This window comes from Rhinolophus sinicus, linkage group LG11 (assembly GCF_036562045.2).
Source record: "Rhinolophus sinicus isolate RSC01 linkage group LG11, ASM3656204v1, whole genome shotgun sequence".
Classification (NCBI taxonomy): domain Eukaryota; kingdom Metazoa; phylum Chordata; class Mammalia; order Chiroptera; family Rhinolophidae; genus Rhinolophus; species Rhinolophus sinicus.
In genome coordinates, this window is record NC_133760.1 from 8621033 (window position 1) to 8645060 (window position 24028).

Here is a 24028-nt window from a genome sequence, read left to right on the forward strand (position 1 = left end):
TGACTTTTGTGTAAAATGTGAGGTAAGCGTCAAGATTTATTTATTTTTCTCTATGGAAAAAGGAATTTGCTTAGACTTTGATTGGTATTGTATCAAATCAGTGGATGAATTCAAGGAAAATTGATATTTTTACAACACAGTTGATTCCAATCCACTACAAATTTTTCATGCAGAGATTTAAGAAATTAGCAACACACCCCAACCTGCATTATGAAGCCAGTATCACTATGACACCCAAACCCGACAAGAACTTTGCAAGAATGAAAGTCCAACTCTCTCACGCACAAAGACATAAATGTCCATAATAAAACAAGCAAATCAAATCCAACAATATCCAACAATATATAAAAAAGAAAATATATTATTTCAGAAATCCAAGTGTGTCTTAACATTTTGAAAAATTAGTCCATGTAATTCACTATATTTACAGGAATAAAAAGAAAAAATGACTTATCCTTTAGATAGGTTAAGAAAAGTAATTAATAAAAATCAACACCAATTCATAAAAGTAAAACTAAACTCTCAGAAATCTAGGAATAGATGGGACTTCCTTAATTTGATAAAATTCTAAAGCAATTATCATGCTTTCTTCCTTGATAACAAAAGGAGCCAAGGAATAAAGGGCAAAAGAATTGGGAAGGAAAAAAATGGTTCTAAGTTGCAGCTTATCAGGTATGTACAGTTTAAAGAATCTGTAGACAAATTATAAGAACTAATAAGAATAAGAATTTATCGAGGTCCCCGGATTTAAGGTCAATATATAGAAATCAATTTATTCCTATCATCAGTACCAGTAACAAACAAACAGAAAAAGAAATTTTACAATGATGCCATCAAAATGGTATAAAACAATATCTAATACATGCAAATTAACTGAACTAAATATATACAAAACCTCTATTCAGTGAACTACAAAACATTATTGGGATAAATTTGAAAAGACCTAAATAGAGATACCATGTTCATGGATTTGAAGATTCAATATTATGAAGATGTCAGATCTTACTAAACTGATTTATAGACTCAACTAATCCCAATTATAATCTCAAAAGCTGTGTGTGTATCTGTATGTGTGTATGTGTGAATTAACGAATTGATTATAAAGTTCACATAGATTAAATCTGACTGTGTCCAGGCCACAGTCAGAGGATACCCTGCCTGCTGTTTAATAGTGGCATTTGTTGAACCTTGTGAAACCAGCTCCAGGGTTTTTACCTTGACCTTGATCATGCAGAGCAGCCAGTAGGGCCCCTCCCACCAAAAGTGTTGGAATGAATTCCAACACTTCATTGCCATTTTCACTCAACTAATGGAAGCTTGTCCTGGCCTGCCCTGGAGTAGGGATTTCCCAGTGAACTGACCTCTCTGAAGTCTCCTAGATTAGCATCCTGCCAATGGTTAACGTACCTGCACCAAGGGTGCAGGGGGAAAGGAACCGGCATATACCTCTATCATGAGAGATATCTGATCATTTAAAAATTAAATACAGAGAAAGTCTTTATGAAACAACAGTCTTGGGGGCATGAGGGGAGTTCTTTCCAAGATGAGCCAGGAAAGATGTTCAGAGACCTTAAAAATCATGCTAAGGATTTTGGTCATTCTCCTGAGGGTACTGAGTCATAGCAGGTTCTGAGCAGGGGTAGGTCCTGGTCAGATTTATGCTTTAGAAAGCCTCCTCTGGCTGCCTCATGGGGGCTGGGTTGCGGGGGGAGAGACTGAGGAAGAAATACCATGGAGGAAGCTGGGGCAAGAGTTGGGTGAGAGAGGAGAGGCCTGGATCCGAAAATGAGCTACGGGATGGGAAAGGAGGGAGTAGGAGGCCCCAGGAGAGCTACTTCGTGAGTCAGCCCCTGGTGCCAGTCCAGCCTTGATTTTGGCATTGGCTGGGTGGGGCCTGCCCTCCTGTTCCCTGCACCACAACTTCAAGTGCAGCTGTCAGTTAACATGATGGACCCATATTCTCAGAGTTTTCAGTTTCACTTATCAAGATGTAGATTTGATAAAGCTGAATGGAGATCTAAACTTGTCTCTATGTTTGGATCTTTTAAATACCTTTTTTTTTTTTTTAAATAAAGACTAGGAAAATCACAAATAGGATTCCAAAAAAAATCCAAACTGATAGATGTTATGGAAGGAAAAGTGGATGAAAGTTCCCAGAATATGGAACAAAAAGGAGTGATGAAAGAAACAGGAAAGTCTAGAGACCAGGGCAGGGCAGCTTTCCAGACTGGGAAGTGTTTCATAAGAGTATAAAGATAAAATAGAGAGGAGGAAATGCAGAATGTATACAAATGAAACTGGAGGGCAACTGAGTCCGGGGCTCCTGCTGCCTGCGCCGCTCAGCCAATAGCCCGACACAGGGCTTGGGTCATAGAAGAAGCGTTTATTCTCAGAGCACCGGGGGTCCGAGAAGACAGCGGGTTAACACCTCCAAAAGCTGCCTTAACATTCTCAGACTGGCTTGGGGAATCTAAGGGAAAATCTGGGCATTCCTCCAGAGGCTACTTGATGGTTTTGGGGGTCTGCATGGAGCCTGCCCTTTGGCAATGTGGTTCTCTGGTGGCATCCCCAACCCAGAAAAAATGACGGGAGTAGCCTGGAAAGAATGCTAGACCATAGAGATCATGATCAATACGCCTAAGGGCGTAAGTTAATCATAAGTTTCAGGGTAATTTTGTAAAACTGGGAACTCAGTGCGACAAGGTCCCAAGCTCAAGCCCCAGGGAGATGATCTGTTAAACTATAGGTAGGTCAAGAAAGGTGAGGCTGGGGACATGGTGAGGCCTCTGCTATGGGAGTGCTAACCAGGCCCTGCTTCAAAACTTAGGGGTTTGTCAAGACCATCCTCACTCTGATAACAACTGCGAGTTCCAGGGGCCCCAATTTCAATAATTTGATAGGAGGACTCACAAGACTCACTGATTGTTATAGTCCCAGTTATAGTTTATTACAGAGAGAGGATACAGATTAAAATCAGCCACGGGAAGAGGTACATGGGGCAGAATTCAAGAGAGTGTCAACTAGCTTGTAGTTGTCCTCTCCCAGGGGACAGCCTCAACTTCTCCCAGCAACAGTGAGTGACAAATGCATGGAGTATTGCCAACCAGGGAAGCTCACCTGAGCCATGGTATCTAGGGTTTTTATAATGGGGAGGGGTCATGTAGACAAGGTGTACCGTGTGGCTGATCTTAGTTTCTCGCCCTTCCAGAGGTTGAGCTGATACCATGGGGCTCAAAGCCCTCAACAGAAATCATGTTTCTTGTATAGATTACCTGGCACAGCACAAGGGCCCAGGTAAACAAAGACACTCTTATCAGGCAGGACATTCCAAGGACTTCAACATTTACCTCTCTGGACCTGACGGCAAAGACCACGCCCCTATTTGGGTACACTTAATCCTTTACTGCGCAGACAAGAAAAATTCCCAGGACTAAAGAGAGAAACAAGGTTCAGACAGAAGAGTGTAAAATAATGAAACAAGAAACTCACTCATAAAGCCATCCTGGTGCAATGTGAGAGCCACAGGAATGACAAAAAAACCCCTCTGTCCATTACAAGTAATGGCATCAGGACGCCAAACTGCTGAGGAATATAACTTTGAACCAGTAATTCTGGGCCTAGAAACTATCATCTAGTCTAGTGTGAAAGTGGAAAAAGATATTTCAAATATGCAGAGATTACTTACCTATGGAGCACCCTTTCTGAAAAAAGGTACTTAGGGATATACTTCAGCAAAACTAAAATGGAATTCAACAAAAAAGAGGACGCAGGTTCCTCAAGAGAAAGAACAGTATGAAGGAGGGCAATGTGAAGACACGGTGGGAGGGCAGCCATGCAGCAGCCCAGAAAACAACCAATGGGTCCACGTATTAAGCTGATGACTTAATAAAGAGAATAGGAGCAAAAAAACTGGATGATCTTGGTCATATGGTGAGTTAGCCATTTGTGGGTCACATCTGGCAGGTTGAGGAACACCACTGTAGGGAAAACTGAAAGTTTCATACAGTAAAATCAAGGTCTAAATAGGAGAAAGCTAAAATATGGCATGACATGAAGCAATGTGTAGAGCCGCCAGTTAATATTAATGCTTCAGATAGCATGGGTTTAGTGAAATAAAATGACATCTCCATTATGGATCCACAGTGATTAGTATTTACATAACCTTAATATTATACATGCACTATATTTCATTTCAGACTCAGCCTATGTACAAAGCACAGTGAACACTTATTATAACTCAGGAAAATACCTTCATAATATAAAAATAATAGTATGGTAGACAGACCATTGGAGGTGGAGAGGGTGGAGAGTAAAGTCAGAGTAGGGCAGTTAATATACACGTATACATCAGGAAGTTGAGGCAATAGGCATGTTCTTTACAATTACAAAGTTTACCAAGGAATAGTAGCAAATAAAATAAGAATCACTTGCAAAGATCGAGAGAGGAAAGGACATCGAATGTGTTAAATTCACACAATGGGGGGGGGGTGGCAGTGGAAAATCAAGTCATAATACATATTTTTAATTCAATCTAGTAAATTAAGAAATAGATTTATAAGCTTGTAATTTGGCATCATAGGGTTAATGTGGAAGAAATAAATGTAGAAAAGATTAAAGGTGGTTAACCTTTGAGGAGTAGGAATAAAGCTGCAGGTGGGAAGATGGACTTCCTTTTTCAATATACCCCTTTCTATGTAATCTAAATAATCCCTACCCCCTCATGTGCATGTTATTAACGAAAAGGAAGAAAAGGTAATTAGCTCAGCCTGGGAAGCTGGATAGTTGGAAGGGGTGAAGTATAAAATGTTTTCAGGAATTCATCTCTTAATGAGCCTGAAGAGGCTTATTTTCCCCCATTAATTCATTAATTCATGTGCCTATGCATGAAGATTATTACTTCATGAGTGAGGTTTCAGCATCAACTCTATGTCTGTGTTATATATATAAACAATACAATACTGATAATCCTTATTCACGTGAATAAGTGATTAGGTTAAGAAGTTGTCGTTAGAGCAGCGTTGCTCAAGCCGAGCTCCTTCCAAAGCCCCAAACCGCGTAGTGAACACACTTCAGGAGCTCAGAACTGTCAGCTCCACCTTTTGGGGAGGAGGGAAGGAGCCTTGATGGCCCAGAGCGGGAGGGCGTTAGGATCAGAGGGAGCAAGCTTTACGCCTGCCTTGGACCTGTGACCACCCCAGAGGTGCGGCCCCCACTCAGGACCTCCCGTCCAGGGCAGCATTTCTCATCCTCAATTGCTCTCTACAATCTTCTGGACACTCAAAAGATGCGCTCCTGGCTACCCCAGCCCAGATAACTAATTCCCCATTCCACGTGCGAAGCTCAGCGCGCGCAGGTCTTTATCGCGCCCAATCACAGAGATCCGGGCTGTCGTGTCCCCAAGGCTCTCCCACCAGGACACCGAGGAGTCGAGGGGCGGGGCTGGCAAGGGGCTCCCCAGCAAAAGATCCCTGACCCGTCTCTTCCCCGCAGTGTACCACTGGGTGGAGATGCGGACCAAGATGCGTATCCTGGGCTTCAACGCCGAAGCCGTCAAGCCGCTGAACGAGGAGGTGGCCACCCAGCTGGGCTCCGAGTTGCTGGGCGAGGCCACCATCTTTGTGGTGGCCGGCGGCTGTCTGGTGCTGGAGTACTGGCGCCAAAAGGCGCAGCAGCGTCGCAAGGAGAGGGAGAAGCGCGTCGCCTGGGACTCGATGCGGGACGAGGTGAACCACCTGGAGCTAGCGCTGGAGGCGCTGCAGACGCAAATGCAGGCGGTGGCGCCGCTGAGCGCCCTGGTGGAGCTGCGGGAACAGATACAGGAAGTGCGCGCCCAGCTCTGCGACCCGGACAGGGACGCCTCGGACAGGGATGCGCCGTCGGCGCCCCAGGCGGAGCCCACGCCCGAGGAATAGGAGGCTGCAAGGCCCTGGTCTTGGACGTGACCATTGTCCTGCTTGCGATTCCTCCGACGTAGCCTTCGTTCCACACTGTCCCTTTCTGAACCGGCCTAATACCACCCGGTATTTTTAGGGGCAGAAGGTAGTCTAGACGGGCTGATCCATCAGGCTTTCGGTCACTTCCTGCCACTGGGTGGGCCAGCAGGACACATGGCCCTATCCAACTCTCATTCTGTCACTCACACCTCCACTTACCTGAAGAGTGGCCTTTCCCTGAGGGCCCTCATCCATTACACCAGAATACCCGTTGCCCTTTTTTCATTGGTACAGACCATTGTAATGAGAATGTATTCGGCTGGTGCAAAAGCAATTGTGGTTTGAAAGGTTAAAAATAATTGTAAAAACCGCCATTACTTTTGCACCAACCTAAGGTCCTTCCAAAGAACTTCCATCTACCTCACCTTGTGGGAATGCGTTTGCTGCAATAAGTCACCTTGTGGCACCTATCTTTAGTCTACCTTTACTGGGGTCCTCCCAAGTGGATCGTCCCAACAGAACTACACCCTTAGTCTGTGGCACAACCCATTGGAAAGGCTATGCAGGGTCCCCACATGCAATTCCACCAAATCTCCTACCTCCTCCTCGCCCCCCACCCTTCTGTGATCTGTTTCAGGAGGACATCACCCTTTGGGGTGGAAAAATTGATCCTGCCTAAGGCTGAACAATTCTGTTTTGGCCAAAGCCCCTTTTTACCTGTCCTGAAGTTCTGGACCTACTGCTGTTGGTACCCACCATCCTCCCTTGCTGCCCTCATAAGGACCCACCTATTCCCCTACTACATGGGTAACTGTCATATTCCCCCATCTTCCATCTAAAACTGCTCTTCAGAGTACTCAGGGATTCCCTGTCCTTGCCTTTGGACTGGGCACACCCAACCTCCATGCAAAGCCTTCCTCCATGGGAACACTGGCCTCTCAGCCCTTAAGTTCCCCATCCCCATCCAAAGAGACTATTCCACCAGGCAGTGTTGCCCACCCAACCTACTCCCTGCCAACCCACTGAACCACTGAAGGTGTGTGTGAGCTCTGTGACTACTGAATTCCATTTTTCTGGACTGTAAATGTTTTATAATTAAAGGAGCTCTGGGGTAAAGGAGTCACCTTAAGAACGTGTCTGAGAACCATGATGTACGTCTGTAAAGTGGGTACAAGTTTCATTAAAATTACGAGAGAAAGGCCAGCCTGGTGGCTCAGGTGGTTGGAGCGCCGTGCTCCTAAAGCTGAAGTTGCAGGTTCGATTCCCACATGGGCCAGTGAGCTGCACCCTCTACAGCCACGATGTGAACAGCTCTCCCTGGAGCTGGGCTGCTGTGAGCAGCTGGAAGTTGCCGTGGGCTGCTGTGGGACTGCCGGCTGCCGAGGCTGCTGTGTTGCTGTGGGCTACTGTGTGCTGCCAGGAGCAGCCAGTGACCAGCGTGAGTGGCCGCCAGCCATCCTGGGAGGCCGCCAGCCAGCGCGAGTTGCCATGACCTGCTGAGAATGGTTGTCTGATGACCAGCGACCAACTGCCTCAGCAGGGGGGAGCACAAGGCTCATAACACCAGCACGGGCCAGGGAGCTGTGTCCTACACAACTAGACTGAGAAACAACGGTTTGAACCAAAGGGGTGGGGGGTGGGGAGGGAGAGATGGAAGGGGGAAAAAATTAGAGAAGCTGGGAGGGTTCTTGTGGGAAGTGGGCAGTCAGTCATCCTACGAGCCCAAATGGGAAAACTGAGGTCCAGGGGAAGCAAAGGGACTTGCCAAAGGCCACACAGTCCATGAGGAACTGCCACCCTGGCTTTCTCTATAGTGGTGAATTGGTTGGGGGGGGTGGGTGGAAAGGAGTGAGGAAGTGGCCTGGTAAGAGGCAGGGGAAGGAGGGAGGTCTGCTGAGAGGTCCAGAGGGGCCAGAGAGCACCCTGGCTGCAGGATCCTGAGGGAACTGGAATGGGTACAGGGTGAGAAGAAGGAAAATGGTGTAGGGTGGGAAGAAGGAAAATGAGAGGCAGGTAGATTACTGGGGGGTGGGAGAGTGGGGGAGGGGCGGACATGACACCTGCTCCCCATCCTCATCAGAGCACCCCTTCAAATCACTCCAGAAATCTTAGCATTTATAAAAATTGGCAGATTTATTCTCAAGGGGCCCATTTTCAAGAAGCTAAAGGTGAAGGTGGGAGAGGGGAGCTTTCCTTCCCCTTTCCTTTCTCCCCCATTTTAATTTTCCCCTAAGAGGGTACAAATGGCCTGGACCCCAAAACCTACCCAAATAAAAAACAAAAAAACTGAGGTTCCAAAAAGTTACAGCATCTTAATTCCTCATAGAAAAGGGGAAGGAGCCAGAGGGAAGGGAGGTCCCTGGGGGAGGGGGAGGCACCCCCAGCCCAGTGGAACTTCCCCCCCCCTTAAATAGTTGCCCCAAATGGGACAAGCCTGGGGCTATGGCATTTAAAAACTCCCCACACCCCATTTTATCAAAACCAAAGAGAAAAAAAATTTCCCTTTCCCCCCCAAACCTAAATATATATATATATTTTCTTAAAAAAAACAAAAATTCAAAGGCATTAAGCGTTAAAGTGAATCTAGAACAAGGGAATGTGAAATTCCCTCCTTCCTTCACCCTTACCGTGGGGTTCATTGGTACATCCCCAGCAGAGGAACCAGCCCCAAGGGGATGGCAGAGGGGAAGGACCAAAGGGAGCAAAGGGTGGGGACCTCCCCAGCTAATCAGCAGCCAGTATGGGCGCGTGGACATGGTGCCAGGGAAGCCACACCCCCTTGGAATTTTCCAAGTGGGATGGGGAGTGGGGAAGATGCATTCCTGTGTAGTCTTCAGCCAATTCCAAGTCAAGTAGAGGCAGGGAAAGCAGGGTGACAGGCGGGGTGTGCGGGAAGGAGAAACGGGATCTTCTGGGGCCCTGTGGTCAGGGGGAACCCCGCTTCCTCAGCTCCTGGACAAAGGCTGGAAGGAAACAAGGGGCAGAGATCAGGGGCAGAGCCTCTTCCCCCTTCCCTTCCAAAACAAGGCTCTTTCCAAGGGACACGATGCCTCCAAAACAAATAAATGTTTAAAATAAAAAACCTCACCTTCAATTATTTCCTCTTTCATTTTCTGCAGTTCCTTCCTCACCTCTTCCAGAAGCTCCTGAAAATAATGGGGTGCAACCCATCAGGAAGAGTGCCTAGACCTGAAGAAATGAATCTCCTTTCTTAATGACTGAAGGGCCAGAGGAAGGAGGTTCAAGCTCCTCCCACCCACCCACACACGATGACATCACTGACATGGTCACAGAGGGACTGGAGAAACCTAGGGGAGAATTCTGGATCCTTGGGGCAGGAAGAAAAGTACTGGAGAAGATCCAGTACCAGGGTTGGCAAGTAAGTTCTAGTCTCCTGCCAACTCCAGTTGGTGATGTATGTCTGGGGCCAGTGTGCTGAAGAGGATTCTGGGTACTCATCAGGAATGTGAGCAGTGATATTAGTAAGGTCCATCAAGGGCACTGGAAAAGGAGGTTGGTGTCTGTGCCATCCCTGATGCGATCCAATCTCCATTTTTCAGACTTGGAAAAGTGTGCGTTTCCAAGGCCTTTTCTAGAATCACACCGCAGGTCAGTGGCAGTTTGGACTCACATCCCCTTCCTTCCTGGGGCCCCTTGGTAGCTCCCAAACCTCACCTCCAGCCCCCTCCCCAGGCTACCTGTTTCACCCTCTCCAAGTCTGACTCATCAGCAGAGCTGGGTGTAGAGGGCTGGGCCTCGGAAGTGATCAATGAAGATGACGACTTCATCCTACGAGACAGGGTGCGGTTTGGGACAGAAACGAGGTTAGAGAGAGCCTGCCTCCCTTTCCAGGGGTCAACGTTATGTTCCTCCCTACAAATTTGGCAAATCCAACCACTTTGGGTAGGTGGGGCCCCAGTACTGATAGCCCACCTTGGCAAGGTTGTGCTGTTCTTCTCCCAGGGTCTCCGTACAGGCTCTGGGGGACAGGCAACAAATTAGAAAGATTAGGAGCAAAGCATGCCTCGCCTCAATCTTTCTCCCACAGCCTCATTAGCCCCTGTTCAAAGAACCATCTCAGAGACTATCTCCAGCATTATTTGCGCACACTCTCTCAGAAGGGTGCTTTATGTGTGAGAACCGGGCATCCTGAGACTTGTAGTTCCTGTGGCTGGACTGCTCTCACTCACCACTGTGGGCTGGGACTCTGGCCTCTGGCTCCTCCTGCTGGTGAGAAATAAAAGTGTCACGAGCCAGCCCCTGCCACCCCTCTGGCTCTTTTCCAGGTTCAACCCAACCCATCCCTGTCACATCACCTCCCCAATATCTCTACCCAAATGGTAAAGTTGAAGGTATATACAGCAGGAAGAGCCCCTCACTCACATTGGCAGATTCATCCTTGGGGGGTTTCTCCCCAACTAGTGTGGCTTTCCTTCTGCAGGAGGGAAACGCAAAAAACAGATGACTTCAGTCCACCCTCAGCCATTCAACAATTCCCCTTCCCAAACTCCAGAAAGGTGGATTTTAGGGTACAGAGCTCTGGAATTCATGAAGGCTAAGACAACTTCAGTTTTAGCAGTTAAAGAGAATACTGTTCTCGAAGTAGGGTGGGGGGATTATGCTTCTCACATTTGGGCATCACAAAATTCTAAAGGCTCTGGGTTCTATTTTAGATGCTGGGATTCTAGGAACCGAGGCAGTAATTTCTAAAGTCCTAGAATCCTGGGTGAGGCTACTAGCTAGCTGCAACCTCGGCCATCTCAGGAGAATGCAATCTCCGGCATATCCCAAAGCTGGCTATCAAAGGGGGAAATTTCACCCAAAAAAACAAAGGCGGGAATCTTGAGCCCTCCCTCCACCTCGCCCTACTGAGCAGGAATCTCCTGGTGCTAACTGCAGGTCTGAGGGTTTGTTTCCAGAGTTTTCCACAGGCACTGAGGGCTCCAGGCTCAGGCTCACCTCCGGGCCAGCATAGCATTCATCTCTTCCATGAGCCCCCCACCTGTGCTTCGAGTGCTCTCAGCTTTGGGGGCCGACAGCCCCCCTGAGGTCTCCTCCTGCTGGAGAAATTACAAAGAGGAGGAGGCTTTATGGCCTCCCAGCCACTCCCATGATGCTCCAGGCAACTCTGGTCTCATTTCCCATTATTCCATCAGGGCCCCAGTCACCCCACAGCCAGCCATGCCTGGCCCCCTCACCTTGCTGACTTTCCTGAGTTTGGCTCCGGCAATGGCTGCGGCCAGGCCAGGGGCCCCGGTCCCTCCACCACTGGGGCCTGCTGTAGGGAGAGGGGGCGGAGGGGGCGGGCCTCCCCCTGCTCCATGCCCCACAGCTGAGACCCCCGAGGGGGGCAGGCCAGGGGGTGGGGGGGGACCCGGAGGAGGGGGAGGTCCTGGAGGTGGTGGTGGTCCCCCAGCTGGGGGAGCAGGTGGGCCTCCTGAAACAAACACAAAAAAGGAGGGGTGCTGAGAGAGAAGCCTCATTCTTTGTTGTCTAACTGGCCCACCCCTTCCTCTGGGAAGATCCCCTGATTCGATTCCCGAGGCTAGTTGAACAATCACCTGCATTGGAGACTCGGCGCTCCCGCTCCACGTGCTCTGGCTGCCTGAGGAGGGATGATGGAGCTACCATCACTCCGGGCCCCAAGAATGGCCAGCAACCTCTGGCCTGTCTCTGAGGTCTCCAGTGATGCTGGCTCCTAACCCCAACCCGTGCCTTTCTTCCTTGGGGGCTCAGGAAATGGGGGTGGGGGGGAGGGCAGGGACAGGGTAAGACCAAGATGCAAGCATTCTAGTCATCAGACTGTCAAGAACATTTGAATTACAACACGCCCAAGATCCTTTAAACAACCAAATTTTGGACTCTGGGAATCTGGAGAACCAGGACTTGAAGGGTCAGAAGGTTTGCAACTCTGGGTGTCAGAGGACTTTCGCAAACCCCAGGAGACGGGAGTTTCTGAAAGCTGTCAATTTCTAGTCCCCTGGGAGCTGGAACACTCTGGAAACTAAAAAGTTGGAGTTCTGAACTCTAGGAGTCAGGGGTTCTGGAACATCCTAGAACTCTGGCAGTGGTAAGGTTCCCCACCCAGGGACTGGCCCCACCTTTTCTGTTGCTCCACCTCCTCTGGGGAGGGACCATTCTGGACAGACCAGATGGGAGGTGCTGCCGGCGGCTGCGATGGTGGTAGTGGTGCTGGAGACCCACCTCCTGGAAGGTGAGAGTAAAAAAGGGTGACGAATCAACCCCAGGACTCTGCCCCAGCCCTTGTCACTTTCCCCCAGCTCTCCCAGGCCTCCGAGGAATCCTGCTGAGGTGCCACTTCCTTCTTCCTCTGGGACTCTGACACTCTGGGCTGGGGTGTGGGCACCTGGTGCTATGGTGATGCCCAAGTGACAGGTGGGACAACAAAGGCCCAGAGGGAGCAGTCACTTGCCCCAAGTCCTACGACCAGGATTTGCAGGGACAACACTTGAATTCAGGCTGACTCCAGCATCCACTCTTAATCACTAGCCCAGCCACTCAGATCCCCAGCCCGAGAACCCGAGAAAGGTTGAGAGTCTCTTCCTCACCAATCCCCAAGTCTCTGGCTCCCAGGGACCTGAGCTGCCCACCATATTGTTCTCTATGCCCCCAGACAAGCAATCCCTTCCCCACTGGTGCTGAGGTTGCTCTAGGAGGCAAACACCTCTGTCGTTTGGTGATCTGAAGTTCCACAGCAGCTCCTGGATACTCAGTGGTCATCTAAAGCCTCACTGTCCATGCACCCGGCATCAGCCAGGAGCTTATTAGAAAAGCAGAGGCTCAAGCCCCACCCCAGCCCAATCCAACAAGAACCTGCATTTTATCCAGATGTCCAGATGATTTGTAGGCACATTCAAGTTAAGAACTACCAACTGGATGTTTTTTTCTTAATATTGATGCCTGAAAATTCACTGATGATGACATAAGCCAGTACAATGGTTGCCTGGCAAAAGGGCACAGAAGGAGCTTTCTGGGGGCTGGAAATACCTATATCTTGATCTGGGAGTTGGTCACAGGAGAGTGTATGTGTGTGCAAAACTTCACAGAACGTACTATACCCTTGAAATCAGGTGCACAGGGAACACATGGGAACCCACACAAAATTGTCAGAATAATTCGCCATAGTAGCAATGCATTAACCTCCTTTTCAGATGAGTAAACTGAGGCCCCAAGTGGTAAAGTGTCTGCCCCTGGACACATGGCAGGGCTCGGTGTCCCCTCTGCCCACTGTTTCTAACCTTCCAACGCCTCTAGGGCACTGGCCATGCCAGTGGCGAACTGTGCGGCATCCTCCTTGCTGCCAAAGTTGAGGCCCCAGACCTGGCGGGCGTCACGCCACTGGTGGAAGTTGGGGGTGGCCTGGTTATACTTGAGACCCCGGATGATGGCACAGTTGATGACCACCTGGCAGGAGGAGCAAGGTAGGTGAGGGGTGGTGGGCACGGGGGTAGGCAGCACAGCCCACAGAAGGAGAGGCAGAGGGAGGCTTCACCTGCTGGTCTGGCTGCATTTTCCGGCCGACCACCCGGAAGGATTTGGCCGTGGGATTGTGATAGATCTGGACTCGGCTGAAGGCCTGGGGGCCTGTGCCAGCAGGCATCCACCGCTTGTTGCTGTCATCGTAAAGCATCACGGTGGCCCGGCTGGAGCAAATAACTGTCTCGCTGCCAGGAAGGAGAGAGAAAGGGACAGAAGCCGGTTAGCCGAGGGGAGAATGGCACCCTCCTTCCAGGGCTGGTCACATTCTCCGTCTAGGTCCCCCTGGAAGATTCAGAGACAATGTGAGAGGATGAGAGAGACACACCATAAGGCTACGGGAGACAGACCCTTGAGGAGATCAACAGACAGACTGGGAAGGAAAAACAGACAGGTGGGACAGAGCAAGACAGACAGACTGGGAGACAAAGAGACAAACTGGGGATGTGAGAAAGATGAGGAAAGAGACAGGGAGAAAGGGGCAGGGAGAGAAGTCGGATAGACAGGTTGAAAAGGGACAAACACGCAGGCTGATATGGAGAGAGAAGTGAGGGAGGGAGGGAGAGTCAGACTCACAAAAGGGAGACAGACAGACAAGGTGAAGGGAAAACAGATGGAAAAGCAGCACAGTAGAGAAAGAGATAGGCAGATGGAGAAAGACAGAGATGGACAGTCAGGAGAGATGCAGGTAAGGGCGGAGTAAGAGCTGGAAGTGGGCACAGGGCAGGAACTCTAGGTGGCACTGGGAACCAGCCCCTGCCCAGAGCCTCAGTTTCCTTATCTCTGCCAGGGACCACTCCCCGTCCCCACTCCCCACTCAGGTCAGAGGAGGAAGCTAAGGCTCAGGGAGAAGGGTCAGGCTTGTAGCAAGCTGGGGGCCCATGCTACATCCTAGTCGTTTCCACTTCCTGCTGCCCCCCCATCTCATCCATCTGTCCCCCCACCCCAGCCCGAGGCTTCAATGGCCATCAGCAGACACTCCCCACTCTGTCAGACCCATGTTTTGGGCAGTGACCCAGACAGCCCCAGCCCCACCCTCCACTGCAAGAGACAGTCCAGTGCCCAGACAGTGACAACCCAGGGCTAGGCCCAGGATGCCCAGGAGCACCTGCCCTGGCCTGGGTGTCACAGAGGACTTCCTGGAGCAGGTGACATCTGACTCAGCCTTGGGAGGAGGGGTCAAGAAATTGGTTCAGAGTTCAGGATCTGATATCCAGGGACCTGGGTTCAAATCCCCACTGAGCCATCTACTCCATGTGACTCAGGCAAGTGACTCTCCCCCTCAAGAACTGCAAACTGGGGAAATGGCAGTCCCCACCTCCCAGGCAGTGGAAGGAGTGAGTCTGGGCACATAAAGCACTTGGCACAGTGCCTGGCATGTACTGACCACTTGGTAACTGTCAGCATCCTTCACAGGCACCCTAACATTCCTTTGGAACCATCCCCCAGCAGTCGTGAGGAGGTTTAATCTCCCCTCCCCCAATGAGGAAACTCAGGCTCCCAGACAGGAAGTGACTTGCCCAAGGTCCCACACAGACAAGGGGGAAGTGCTAGTCCTCGCCCCACCCCGCCCCACCCCACCCCCATCAAACTTTTTCCTGAAAAGAGGAAGTTGGTGGTCAGAGGTTTCCGGGGAGAGAAATTATACCCCACTATGTCTCTGGTCTGCGGGTGCTGGGGGCTGGGGTGTGACGACGATGCTGTGGAAGACAGGGCAGGGAAAGCCCCTCAGCAGACCCAGCTCTGGGTTCCCAGGCCAGGAGGCTGAGCCCCTGACACTCCCAAGTTTACATAATTGTGGCACCTCCTTCCAGGCACTTCCACTGGTCAGGAGTCCTAAGCCTTCTCCTGTCATTTTATTCTCACTACAGTCCTTCAAAGTGGGCACTATTTTATCCTCATTTCGCAAGTGAGGAATGCAAATGGAGGCCCAGACAGGTTGAGTGACTTGCCCCCCTCCCCAGGGTCACAGAGCTAGTAAGTAGCAGAGCGAGGATTTGAACCCAGGCCACCTGGCTCCCAAGCCCATAGTCTTAACCACCAGGGACTGCGTGGGCCCTACCCCAACACCAGGTGCTGTTTCCAGACAAGCTCAGCCTCAGGGGCCATTTCTGGCTCCCACTACTGCCCCTGGCAGGGCAGGGTTAAGGCCTCGCCCACACCTGCCACCCACACCCAGGGCAGACTCTGGCCAGGTGCCAGGGTTGTCTTTGCTACCCCACCCTGGCTGCACTTTGCTCTCCCAAGCAGAGAGCTCTGGCCTGCTCAGGCCCTGGTCTGGCCTGAAGGTGCCTGCTGAGTGACCCCAGGCTGGTCCTACCCCTCCCCAGGCCATAGTGTCCCCATGACAGCAAAAGGACCCTGTGAAAACACCAGTCAGATCAAGTCCCTCCTCTTCTCGGAAGCTCCCCTGGCTCCCCTGGCTCGTGGTGATCTGTGGCTTTCTGCTCTGTGTGATCTGGATCTCATCCCTTCCGTCCCCCCAGCTCGCTGTTCCAGCCCCTCCGGCCTCCACGCTGCTCCTTCCACAAGCCAGGCCATTCCTGCCTGGGGCCTATGCACTTGTCCTTCCTTGACCTGGAGCCTCACCTTCCTCTGGGTGCTGTCTAAGTGGAGACCCATCTGTAAAGTTCCTCTCCCTCTCATCGAATGTCCCACATGTCGTAGCAGCTGTCCCTGCCTAACTGATCCCTGTCTCCTCTACCAAAATGTCAGGACCATGAGGGCAGGGATTTTTGTCCTTATTGTTCACTGCTCTTTCCCCAGAACCTAGAATTCTACCCAGCCCACAGGAGGTATTCAACAGTTGTTAAATCAGCCACGTTTAAAAAAAAGGAAAACTCAGCTGATAGTAACGGATTGGTGTGCATCCCAGACACTTTTCTAGGCACTCAGCTCCAGTTTCCACAAAGAACCTTGCAATGTCAAGAGAGATGAAGACACTTGTCCCAGGTCACACAGCAAGTAAGCAGAGGGGCTCCCATTTGAACCTAAGCCCGCCCAAGTTCTTAACCTCATTTAAAGATGAGGGAACAGCTAAGCTGAAATTTGAAAAGCCAAGGCCTAAAGTGGTATCAGAGGTTTTAAAAAAAGGTGGGGAGGATATAACTACATCCGCACCGCAGTGGTGATATATGCAGAGGCTGCTTCTCAGAAGACTAACCGTGCTCTGAGGGGGGTCCTGGGGACCCGAGGAAGGAGAAAATGGACACATCTCACGGTTTACTCTTTAGAACTGCTTGATTCTTTTTTTTTTCAGCATGGGCTGGTATTACCTATAAAAAACTCATTCATCACTTAAGTTCAAAAAACAAAACTATAAACCAGGCAAAAGCTGCAACGGAAAATCCCACAGCCAGGAAGCTGGGGAGTAAGGTTCAAACAGGGTTTGCTTGATTCCAGGGGTTCCCTGGGGTCTCACACACTTGATTTGACATGAGAGAACCTTAATCCCCAGCCAGCCTAGCACCCACCCCTCCCCACAAGTCCCCATATTCTGGAAAACTCTAGCATGAGGTAGATGAGAGAGCATTCAAGTCACTCCCTTGCTGTGTGGCTTTACCTCTATGGTTTCCAGCCCTGGAAACCATAACTCACTGGGTTTGTTGTAAGGATTCAAAGAGATAAGAAAAGCCCTAAAGCTCAGGACCTGGAATTTAGCACAGGGTCCATACAAGGAAGCTGAAAGTCAAAACAGGAGGGAGAAAGCTTGCCATCACTGGAGGCAATCAAGCATAGTCACTCCGGTTTACGTAAACCTTCCAGATTAGAGGCTTGCCCTTCGCTTCACCCCTCACTCCTACCCCAAGACTTAACCTATAGCTTCCTTAAATTATAAAACTTGTGACCCACAATCACCCCCACACATACACAACATTTCCAAACTATAAATCTTTGCAACAACCCTGCAGAGGAAACCAGATCTAGGGTCTGTGGGGCTTGTTTGGCTCACTCTAGTCCCTCCTCCCTGACCAAACTCAGTTTCCCGAAAGTAAACAGGAAGGTAAAGGTTTCCACCTGGGTTTTTGTGTATCTCCATTATCTTAACTATTCGTACAATGAAAGCATGTATTTTATTTGTAAAGCTCATTAAAGGTTTTATTTTTATTTTTCTTTAACAGCATAATAGTCTGGAGACAGTCCTAGGTTCGAATTCAGCCTTGCCCACTTCCAAACTCTTTTGGCTGTAATAGGCAATTTGCTTAATTTGTCTGTGCCTTGGTTTTTCCATCTGTAAACTGGCAGGCGGTGGGGCGCCGTCAAAATAGTCAATCTCTTAGAATTGCTGAATTGCTGTGAGGATTAAACTGAATCAGGCTCCTACTACAACGCCTGGCACAAAGTAGATGCTTGATTAAATTGTCTCTTATTATTTTTAAAATAAAATAATTACTATTACTGGAAGAAGAAAGAAACGGATCCAAATTCTTCAGAATCCCTTCTGCCCTGAGATTCTCAGACCTTTGCCCAACTTTCCCGCCTTCCCAGAATCCCTGCTCAGAGTACCGGACACAGCAGACACTCAACAAATATTTGTCAAACTAGGAGAAAAAAGAACTATTATCTTGTAATTTTCCATCTTAACATGTTCTCTTCCAACTGCCCCCAAGGCTGTCCTCAGCTAAACCAGCCAGAAATCAAAGGATCCCAGTCCCCTCCCCTCCCTCAATATTGCCTAGGAATTTCTGAGGGATCTTGTGCCAATCCTTTCTCTTTGAGCCTCAGTTTCCCCAGCTGCATACAGGGGCTTGGGTCAATATGAATCCTAGCTGTCTTTGGAGAAGGGGCACAGCTCAGGTAGTCGGGTGTGACTACTGGCAGGGAAGACCCCTCAGAAGGTGGGAGTAACCTTCTTGTGGGACAGGGAACAGTGCAACTTCTGCCCACCCCCCAGGAAGTGGGAGGTTTGGCCACGGCCATTAGTAGGGGGCCTGTGGGAGGGCCGGGGCCTCCGGGACTGGGCTAAGGGGGGGGCGGGAGGCCGGCCCAGACACTGCTCCTGCCCTTTTACGGTCTCAGTGAGTGAGGCAGCACTAACTCGGACATCCGCCATCCGCCTTCCACCGTCCCTGGGACCGGAAACGCGGGGGGGTGGGGGCGAGGGGCGAGGCTGGGGGCTGTGGGTTGTGGGAGAAGAGTCCCCCCACCTACCTCCGGGAAGAGGGTGAAGAGAGCCTGGCTCCTGAAAACTGCCCCCTGTCCAGACAGACCTTGAAGGGACTGTTGCTATAATGGGAGAAAGGGTAGGCAGGAAGTCTTGAGGGTGTCTCTAGGTGCCCCCTTGCTCTAAATTTTCCAACCATTCCTTCACATCAGAAGAAACAAATACGGGAGGGGGATTCTCTCACGGTCATAAAAAGGAATGCCACCCTCATGTCAGAGGGCAGAGGTATGGGGAACGTGGGGGAAGTGGGAGGATGTAGGCACCAGGGGGTTAATCCCCAGCCGTCCCCAGAGGCCGCCTCCTCAAACTGGGGGCTTTGGGGCAGGAAGTCCCTGAGAGAGTAAAGGAAGGGAGATAGTATTGTCAGGCTCTGGCCCCAAGGGAGAGATTATGGGGGGTCAAGGGGAGGAGAGAATGAGGGGATCCAGTCGTGTGTCCCAGCCCGCACTGGCCCCGCCCTCAGGTGCGCCCAGGAGTTTTGAGGGAGGCCTGGATAAGACAAAATCCTTAGGTACCTGGGCCCCCCCCCCCTCCCGCAGGATTAAATTCCTGGGAAGATAGCTGAAACTATCTGGGAAGCCTGGGTCTCGGGAGGAGAGGACTATGACCTTGAAGCTTTCCGGCGCCCCCTCCTCCAACCCCAGAGCTCCGATGGCTGGAGAGTTGGGGTAGCGAGAAGGGGGAGGCGCCGTGGTGGGGAAAGCAGCCTGCCCACAGCGCTCCTGGCCCGCCCCCCACACACCAGCTGTCTCGACAGGTGAGTCAGTAAGACAAAGGCCCCCCTTTCCACAGCTGCCGCACCCCCTCCCTCCCAGGGCCGCGCAGGTGGGGTAGAGGGGCCGCCCTTCTCTGGCCCAGAGCCGGGGAGCCGCCCTCCGCATAGAGCACTCCCTCGGTCCTAGGCACTGCCTGTTTTAAACAGATGGGGAGTGCGGAGCGGCGGGGGAGGGGCGTCCTAAGCAGACCCTGTAGGCTACGTCTGTCTCCGTCCGCAACAACCTCTTCCATTGGATGAGAGCCCCTCCAAATTTAGGGGGTTAAGTACCCTCGAAGTTAAGGAGCGAGGTCCCACATGGTAAGACTTTCCAGCGTCACGTAAAGAGGAACCCTGCAAACCAATGTCTACGTCTCAATCTCTCAGGTGCCAGGGACCCTCAGACTGGCCCCCCACAATCCGTCTCTGAGTCCGAGTTTAGATTTGGGGGGAGTCTGAGCCCTGACTAAATCCTGACCTCCCTACAGGGAGTATCTGCCAACTTGGAGGTCTTTTGAAGAAGTCTTTAAGAAATTCGGGAGTCCTCCGAGCGCCCCAAATCTGAGGGCTCCCTGGAGAGCTTCACCGGCACCACCTCGAGCCTTGGGAGTCATGGGGAAATGGGCAATATTTGGAGCTCATCCAAGCAGGTTCGGCCTCAAATCCAAGGCTCCGAGTGGCCGGTCCCCAAATTTCAGCCCGGAGCGAGCTGGGGGGAGGGGGACAAAGGCGGGGCGGGGAACCCGCCCCGGGTGGAGAAGGGTCTGTAGGAAGTTGGAGGCTCACCTCATGGCTGCTCGGCAGGCGGGCAGCGCACCCACTGGGTGGGTGCTGCCGGGGAGCCCCTGGCTCGAGGTTCAGAGGTTCGGGGTTGGATCCAGGTTCTGCTCAGTCTCCCCCAGGGTCCCGCCCCATAGAGTCCGGCTTCCTGAGGGGAACGTGGACGCGGCCCGGGCGGGTCTTCGGGCGCCTCCTGCCTGTGGGGGTTTGATCGGGGGTCCCTGCGGCGGAAAGGGCGTGCGGCGTCCCCTCCCCGGCGCGCCCCCTCGGCCAGCGGCAGCTACAATGTTACTCTTACTACTGTACTTCTCTTCGCTACATTTCGTTCCAAAATTCCACTCCCCACACCCACAATGCCCTGCGCCTTAAAGGGGCCGCGGACTACTCAAGGTGGAGAGGGGAGTGGAGGGCGCTTAAAAGGGCAACGCGGAACCCTAGACCCGCTATTTCCCTCTCCCCCATCATTATTGCAGGGATGCAAGCTGGGGTCACCCCCAAATTAGGGAGCAAGCTTGGTGGACGGGAAGGGATCCTTCCTTGATCCCTAGTTCTCTCCCATGATAGGAGTTCTTAGGGGGATCTCAATGGGGGCAGTTTCTTCTCACCTTCTTCCCTATCGACCTCTCCATTTCTTTACATTCTGTTCAATTAGGGGGTTGGGGGGCGAGGAGGACCCTCTGGTTTAGCATAGGTTCTTTCAAATTTTCTCCCTTATATCCTCTCTTCGGACCCAGTGTCTCTCTTGGCCAATTTATAAAAGGTTACTAGGAATGAACCGTCTCCCCCTCCACAGGAGGGGGATGGGTGGGCAGGGCCCCACCCCCATCACTGCCCCCCGCCCAGCCCGGGAAGGTGAGGAGGAAGTGGGCCGAGGGGGCGCGGCCGGCCGCTGACTCACAGCCGCAGGGGGGTGGGGGTTGGACTCCGGGATAAAACCCTTGGCCCCTTCCCCACGCACGCCCCGCTGTGACTCAGTTTCGCCCGCGGAGGATGGCGGGATCATCCCACAACTGGAGGGCACCGAAGCAGGGAGATACTCCCTAGTGGTGGCTCTCGCGAGCCCCTTCCCCCACAGGCCAGCTCCAAGCTTAGCCCGCACACCCTCCAAGGCTTCCGCAGTGGTTCCCGCAGGCTCCGCCCCACGTGACGTCACTTCTGCGATCCCGCCTCTCCCGTAGAGCGCCACCTGTCCTGGGTAAGGTGCCCTAGCCAGGGGCCAGAGCCTGGGAAATCATCAGTTTGACGTTTCCAAATGTGTAAACTGAGGCCTGGAGGCAGGGAATACATCTGGGCTATAAGCCCTCTTGCCTGAACCCCCAGAACTCCAGTGATACTTGGGTGCAAGGTATGAGTGTAAAACCAACAATTCTTAAGGCCCAGTTGACTAGGTTAAGGAGTCAACCTTCCCAGCCTTTGTCCAAGAAGAATCCTCTGCCTGGATGCTGTCCTGACCTCATCTCATACTTCTAGGACATGTTCTAACATTAATTCTTCTCTGCAGAATTGAATAATCCTTTCCCCTACTCTACCCCACCCTGGGAGACCTTGAACCCTGATCCACCTGGGTTATAATTGTTTCTCTGTGTGTCTTCTCAGGCTGTGAGTTCTTTGGGGGCACAGGTAGACTTCATCGATTTCTGTGTTTCACTAAGCCAGCCAAGCCCAGAACAACAGTGCAATACACATTTATCCAACTGAATGAGAACCCCAGTTTCTGTGTGACCTTGGGCAAATCCTTTCTTCTCTCTGGGTCTCAGCTTTCCCATCTGTGAAATGGGAGGTGTGGTGTCTCTGTGTGCCACCTGCACTGCAGTCAGCAAACTTTTTCTACAAAGGTCCAAATAGGAAATATCTTAGGCATATTCGATATAGGGTCTCTTTTACACATTCTTTTTTTACAACTCCTACAAAATGTAAAAACCATTCTTAGCTCAAGTGCTATGCAAAACAGCAAGATCCCTGCATTAGAGAAACCCTTGCATATATACACAAGGAGCCTGACCAAGGATCTTTATGTCAGCAATGATGTGAGGGCAAGAAATTGAAAATAGCCTGTCCATCAAGAAGAGGATGGATAGGAAAACCATTGCACATCTTCTTGTCTGAAGCACTGGGCAGCAGCTAAAAAGAATGAGGTGTGTAAGTGGCATGAAAGAAGTCCCCAACATATTACTGAGTGAAAAAAATTGCCAAATGAGGGCGGCCGGTTAGTTCAGTTGGTTAGAGCGCGGTGCTTTTAACAAGGTTGCCGGTTGGATCCCCACATGGGCCACTGTGAGCTGTGCCCTCCACAACTAGATTGAAACAACTACTTGACTTGGAACTAGTGGGTCCTGGAAAAACGCACTTAAACAAACAAAAGTCAAAAAGAAATTTGCCAAGGGCAGCCAGATGGCTCAGTTGGTTGGAGCGTGAGCTCTAAACAACAGAGTTGTTGGTTCAATTCCCCCATGGGATGCTGGGCTGCACCCCCTGCAACTAAAGATTGAAAACTGCAACTGGACTTGGAGCTGAGCTGCGCCCTCCACAACTAGATTGAAGGACAACGACTTGGAGTTGATGGGCTCTGGAGGAACACACTGTTCCCAATATTCCCCAATAAATTTTTTTTTAAGAATTGCCAAATGATAGAGTATGAAAAAAAAAATCAAGGAAACAACTGGGGTGTACATGCAGAGTAAAAGTTCTGGAAAAATCCACTCCAAACTCATTGCAGTGGTTACCAATAGGATAGGGAATGGGATTGTGGGGAATTCGATGGTGATTGAGATCTTAAGCCTCCTCTTGAAAATGCCAAGCTCGATCCTGCCTCTAGGCTATTGCACTGGCTGTTCCTTCTGTCTTGAGACACTCTTCTCAGGGCTATTTGCATGGCTGGCTGCTTCTCTGTCAGGTCTCTGCTCAATTGTCCCCTCCTCAGAGATCTTCCTTGATACCCCTGTCTAAAGCATCCATCCCCGGGTGGAAAATTGAGTGGCTGAGGGACAGGGGATGGAGAAAGACCTCCTTGTACACCATTTTGTACCCTTTGAATTTTGAACCAACTGAACTTATTACCACTCAAAAGATAAATGAATAACAATTTAAAAAACCAAAGTAGATTTACTTATCGCATCCCGTTTTATTCTCTTTGAGACACTTGTCAGTGTCTGAGATGACCTTATTTATCGGTTCTCTTGTTTGCTCTTTCCTCACACACATACTAGGTGGGCCCCTACAATAGGCACGAATCTCAGTGAGTCCCCCCGGTTGATGGCCACGAACAGTGCTCCATACGTATTTGCAAATGACTGGGTAAATAATGTTTGCGGGTTTATTTTTCTACAAGAAAAATGTATTTTGAGTCATGTAATTAACATTTAATAATAAAAATTCTGTCCTACTTCTCCCAAAACAGATGAAAAATGGAAAGAGAAGGTTATTGAACTGGTTGAACTCTCTCAGGTCCATGGTTTGGGGTTTCCTCCCCCTCTCCCCCTCCCCCCTGTAGATGGTGGGAGGAACTTCTCCTCCTAAGACTTTCTGTGACAGGAAAGTAGGAGAAGGGGAAATAGGCGTTCTGGGGTTCCTCCATCGGCTCGTCTTCCTTCCGCTGGTCTGTAGCTGGGGAAGGGGAGTTTTCTTAGTTCCGTTGGGGCCCCAGCTGGGCAGAGGGTTCCCAAAAGACAACAGCTGTCAGGCCTCCAAGTCTAAGGCAGAGCTTGAATGAGTGCCAATGGCCTTCCCATTCCCATTCTGCCCCTTCTGTAACAGAAAATGTAAGAGACGGTACATTTCTTTTCCTCTCAGTATCTACTCCCCTATATTCTGGAAGCATCACTCCTATTTTTCTTTGAGGGACCACAATTCCCCCTCTCTAAAACCATCAAGTTTGGATGCAGTGAATCCCAACCATAAGCA

The 24028-nt window shown here is 50.7% G+C and overlaps 2 protein-coding genes across 5 annotated transcripts; one reads left to right on the forward strand and one right to left on the reverse strand.

Moving 5' to 3' along the window:
- The first annotated feature begins 3224 nt into the window (after positions 1–3224).
- Positions 3225–5912, forward strand: LOC109459900 (optic atrophy 3 protein). Its single transcript, XM_074315880.1, has 2 exons — positions 3225–3294; positions 5491–5912. The coding sequence occupies exons 1-2, from the start codon at positions 3225–3227 to the stop codon at positions 5910–5912; spliced, it is 492 nt and encodes a 163-aa protein (XP_074171981.1).
- Positions 5913–8041: 2129 nt separating this feature from the next.
- Positions 8042–20486, reverse strand: VASP (vasodilator stimulated phosphoprotein). Of its 4 annotated transcripts, none has more exons than XM_074314140.1 (13): positions 20135–20486; positions 13447–13618; positions 13193–13358; positions 12035–12140; positions 11495–11538; positions 11132–11370; positions 10893–10990; positions 10317–10368; positions 10124–10157; positions 9867–9912; positions 9632–9722; positions 9022–9079; positions 8042–8896 (listed from the first exon to the last, which is right to left on the reverse strand). In XM_074314140.1, exons 1-13 carry the CDS (start codon positions 20137–20139, stop codon positions 8859–8861), a joined length of 1149 nt encoding a protein of 382 aa, XP_074170241.1. In that variant the 5' UTR covers positions 20140–20486; the 3' UTR covers positions 8042–8858. The 4 variants fall into 4 exon arrangements, with proteins under 4 accessions (XP_074170241.1, XP_074170240.1, XP_074170239.1 ...); XM_074314139.1 differs by having other exon boundaries at positions 10124–10160; XM_074314138.1 differs by having other exon boundaries at positions 10893–10993; positions 20135–20485.
- Between the last annotated feature and the right edge of the window lie 3542 nt (positions 20487–24028).

Coding starts and splice junctions, on each gene's coding strand:
- VASP (XM_019754851.2), bottom strand. Junction 11,371..11,494: donor GCGCCGAGTCTCCAATGCAG/GTGATTGTTCAA, acceptor TGTTTGTTTCAG/GAGGCCCACCTGCTCCCCCA. Junction 10,161..10,316: donor CCAAGGATGAATCTGCCAAT/GTGAGTGAGGGG, acceptor ATTTCTCACCAG/CAGGAGGAGCCAGAGGCCAG.
- LOC109459900 (XM_074315880.1), top strand. CDS start 3,225: ATGGGGCTCAAAGCCCTCAACAGAAATCATGTTTCTTGTATAGATTAC. Junction 3,295..5,490: donor GGCACAGCACAAGGGCCCAG/GTAAACAAAGAC, acceptor TCTTCCCCGCAG/TGTACCACTGGGTGGAGATG.